Below are 3717 nucleotides of genomic sequence, written 5' to 3' on the forward strand. Positions count from 1 at the left end.
TATAAGAAAATTTTTTTTCCGGGTCGTTCTAAGACAATTTTTTTTTTCGGGGCTCAAAAAAAGGCAGTGTATAACCTTCCCTTTTTACCAAAAATCGACTGCACCAAAATTTCTCGGGAAAACACTTTTTCTTATTAATTTTGGTGCGTAGAATCCAAAACAATTCGTACTTTTTCGATTAGACTTCTCAGTCAAAAGTTATAGACTAGAAACCAATTTCGAAAGAAAATTCAAAGGGCTGTAACTTTTGACCTAGTAGCCCAATCTTGGAACTGTTTGAAATTATGGATTCTACAGGCCACATTCTATAAGAAAATTTTTTTTTCCGGGTTGATCTGAGACAATTTTTATTTCGTGGTTTAAAAAAAGGCAGTGTGTAACCAGGGGCGCACTGGCCCGGGGGGTGGGTGGCGATTGCCATCTGGCCTCTAGATCATAGTGGCCCGTTGGAAATTTATAAGTATGTGCTGTATTTAGTTTCTTGCACTATTAATAAATTATTAACACGTTTCTCTAATTGCGGTTGATGTTAGGTTGTTAAAAAATTAAAAAATTCTGTTTTAATTGAAGTGTTTTACAATGAATTTATCATTTTTTGTCGTAGCATGAAAGTGATGAAATACAATGATAGGCGTCGCGCCTCGTTTGGATTGTATATTTTGTTAGTTTTAATTATCAGCTGCAATTTAAAAAAACCTGTATTGTAATTGATTTCCGAAAAAGGAGTACTTTAAAATGAAGCAAAAAATGTTATTGTGGTGCACCGCAGAGCTACCCCCCCGCCACCTTCATTACTATACTAATACCCCCCCGCCACCATAATTACTACAGTAATACTTTAATGGCCCGTAACCTATGCAATTCCATCTGGCCCGCAGTTACTCAGTCCGCCCCTGGTCACAGTGCATCGCTCTTTGCCGAGATCAGGCCGATTTTATAACCGGCGTCTTCGGTGCATTACTGATGGATGCTTATTCTAACTAACGGAAGTGTTATATTATAACGAAAGCAGAAACAAGGCAAAATATTGTTTGCGGAAGCAAAAACGGAAGTTTGATAAAAACTAGAATAATTAGTCATATAAATGTAGTATATTAAACTATATATATGCGAAAAAACGCACGAACTAATGAGATGAATGAGAGTAAACAAAGACAAAGCGCTCACGTCACGTGCCAATCAGAGCGCATCCTTCCATATTTGAAAAGCTGGGTATACTTCCGTTATCAAATAGCAGAACCGTATGGGGAAAAATATGCAGAACTTCCGCGCTTGCGGAAGTAGAGGTCTGTTGCACTATTACTGCAAAAACCCATAATGGACCAATATCACACATAATATTCCTGCAATTACGATGTCCACAACTCTGACACAAATCACAGAACAGCTTTGTTTGAAAGGTCATTCAGTTACACGGTCCATCATATTTATAACAATATACCGCTAGCATTAAAAGATTTGCCACTTTCAATATTTTGTATCAAGCTCAGAAAACTTTTATTACAAAATCAGTAAGTACCTATGCGTAGCCAAATTAAAATTTCATTATATATAAATATGTCCCCATAATGCCTTATTTTGTTTTTCACACATTTTAGTTATTAAATGCATTGCTCATTATCACGAATTATGGTTTGTTTTGCATTTCAAGGGTTAGGTGGAAGAGTAGTTTATACTGAACCTCCCCTTGTGGTTTGGTTTCTGAAACTAGTAGTTATTTTCCGTTTCCTTTTTTTTTTAAAAAAAAATATGATTTAAACCTTTTTTTTTTGTAGCTTATGATTTAATGGAAACCAAATAAAGACTATTATTATTATTATTACCCTGTAGTGTGTAGATGGGCTGTCTGAATCCAAGAAACCTGTTCAACTGCAAGTATCAAATTGCAGAACTGTTGATACTGAATGCAAAGTAGAGGCAATGGAAAATAAATAATAATGACTTGTTCGAATAGAAATTAGGAAAATTTAAAGTGATGCAGAAACCTCTAGAGTGGCTATTTTAATGATTGCTTTTAAATGTCCCGTAATCAACCCAAACTTCTGTCATTTATATAAGTTGCCCAGTTGAGTTTGATTTTAAATAATTTACTTCCTAATCTACTCCCTATACTTTAAAGTTGTTGGGAATTAAAAAACAAAATAATGTCCTTATAAAATGTATTTTAACTGTGATTAATAGAAACACGATACAGGTTAACCTAATCTATTAATAATATTAAACTGAATATACAAACGTCAACCAGTTACACTAGAAGACCATATTAATATTTATATGCATATAATTTATAGAGCTGGTAAAATAACAATGTAAAAAATAAAAATATATATACCTATATAAGACTGATAGGTTATTTTTCCAGATCAATAACAATAAAGATAGGTACTCTAACTTTTAACAAAACATTCTACTGTACGCATACACACACAAAGCATTTGTGTTACACAGTACCTGTTGTTTCATTAAACTTCTAAGATATTAACGTAACATGATAAATATACAAAATAAAAAGATTAAACAATTTCTAAACTTAAGCCGAGTTATTCCTGCCAGAAATGAAAAATTTTGTCCATGTAGAAAAATCCAGTCTCATTCGCAAGGCAGCATTCGTAAACCAAATTATAGAAAAATAATCACAAAAGTGTATCAAAATTCCTTCCGAGTTACGCTTGATACACGATCCAGTATAAACTGCTTATAGAGATACATTTAACGGGTTCTTATTGACGGTACGAAGAAACCATATTTACTTAGCCATAAGCCGACACCGGCACCCAGTAAAAGAGATAGAAGATTCGTTAAAAATAACGTACAGAGACCCTTGCGTGAGAAAACACTGTTATCGCCTACACGTGCGTAACGAATGCTTAGGACGTCTCTTTTAGGATGTCTGAAGCTCCAGTTCTTTGGTGGAAGTTGGTCCGGGCGACTACTCCAATCGTTAAACAAATCAGCTTCCTATAATAAAAACTGATTGTTAGTTTATGATAGAGCAACAAATTAATCTAATAAAAATTATTTAGTTTGGTAGTTGCCATGCGAAATAAACCAAAAACAGTTCCCTTACCTCCTTCGCTTCACTGTTCATATAATACGATTGCCATTCCATTATTAGGGGTGTACCTTGAACTGGACTATTTGGAGGTGATTTGGGACTACTCCTAGGAGAATCGCGCCTCGATCCAGCTAGCGAAACTCTAGCAGAGGACTGGTTCGATTCTCTTTGTGCTTCTCGTAGTAAGCGTAAATATTCTTCCGCCGAAACTTGTGGCGTAACAGATCCGGGAGTACCACCACCTTGCGAACCACAAGTTGAGGATGCCGTGACATCGACCCAAGATTCTATAAGAAATGCATAAAGATGAAACAATGGACGTTATGAACAACAACAATAATGTAAACAACATTTTGAATGTGAGCATGCCAGCTGGAACGTAAACAAGAGTATCTCACCTCCAAGAAGATCATCGACACTCGATTTTAATGACATTTTTCACACGTTTAACGTCGCAATACTCGGAGAATAACGTTCGCCTTTTTTACGTGTAATGACAAAGGATTTTCGTTTGTATTTCTTACTACACAAATCACAGACAAATAAAGGTCTACGTGACTTGTAATCTCATACACAAACAATGCACAAGCAAACAAATTTAGTCTTTGTGCACAAATACACAGAGTTAAGTTTGCAATGGCGGCATTACTACTAACGGTAAT

The 3717-nt window shown here is 35.2% G+C and overlaps 1 protein-coding gene across 1 annotated transcript; it reads right to left on the minus strand.

The window, feature by feature from the left end:
• Positions 1-2397: 2397 nt before the first annotated feature.
• On the minus strand, positions 2398-3717 carry LOC116165357 (BCL2/adenovirus E1B 19 kDa protein-interacting protein 3-like). Its single transcript, XM_031479721.1, has 3 exons — positions 3454-3717; positions 3068-3342; positions 2398-2958 (listed from the first exon to the last, which is right to left on the minus strand). The coding sequence occupies exons 1-3, from the start codon at positions 3488-3490 to the stop codon at positions 2710-2712; spliced, it is 561 nt and encodes a 186-aa protein (XP_031335581.1). The 5' UTR covers positions 3491-3717; the 3' UTR covers positions 2398-2709.

This window comes from Photinus pyralis, unplaced genomic scaffold (assembly GCF_008802855.1).
Source record: "Photinus pyralis isolate 1611_PpyrPB1 unplaced genomic scaffold, Ppyr1.3 Ppyr1.4_LG3a, whole genome shotgun sequence".
Lineage (NCBI taxonomy): Eukaryota > Metazoa > Arthropoda > Insecta > Coleoptera > Lampyridae > Photinus > Photinus pyralis.

What these genes read in the sequence shown, in the direction of transcription:
- LOC116165357 (XM_031479721.1), bottom strand. Translation starts at nt 3,490, where the DNA reads ATGTCATTAAAATCGAGTGTCGATGATCTTCTTGGAG. An exon ending in TGTCGATGATCTTCTTGGAG is followed by an intron (nt 3,343 to 3,453) that starts GTGAGATACTCT and finishes CATTTCTTATAG; the next exon opens with AATCTTGGGTCGATGTCACG. An exon ending in TGAACAGTGAAGCGAAGGAG is followed by an intron (nt 2,959 to 3,067) that starts GTAAGGGAACTG and finishes TTTTTATTATAG; the next exon opens with GAAGCTGATTTGTTTAACGA.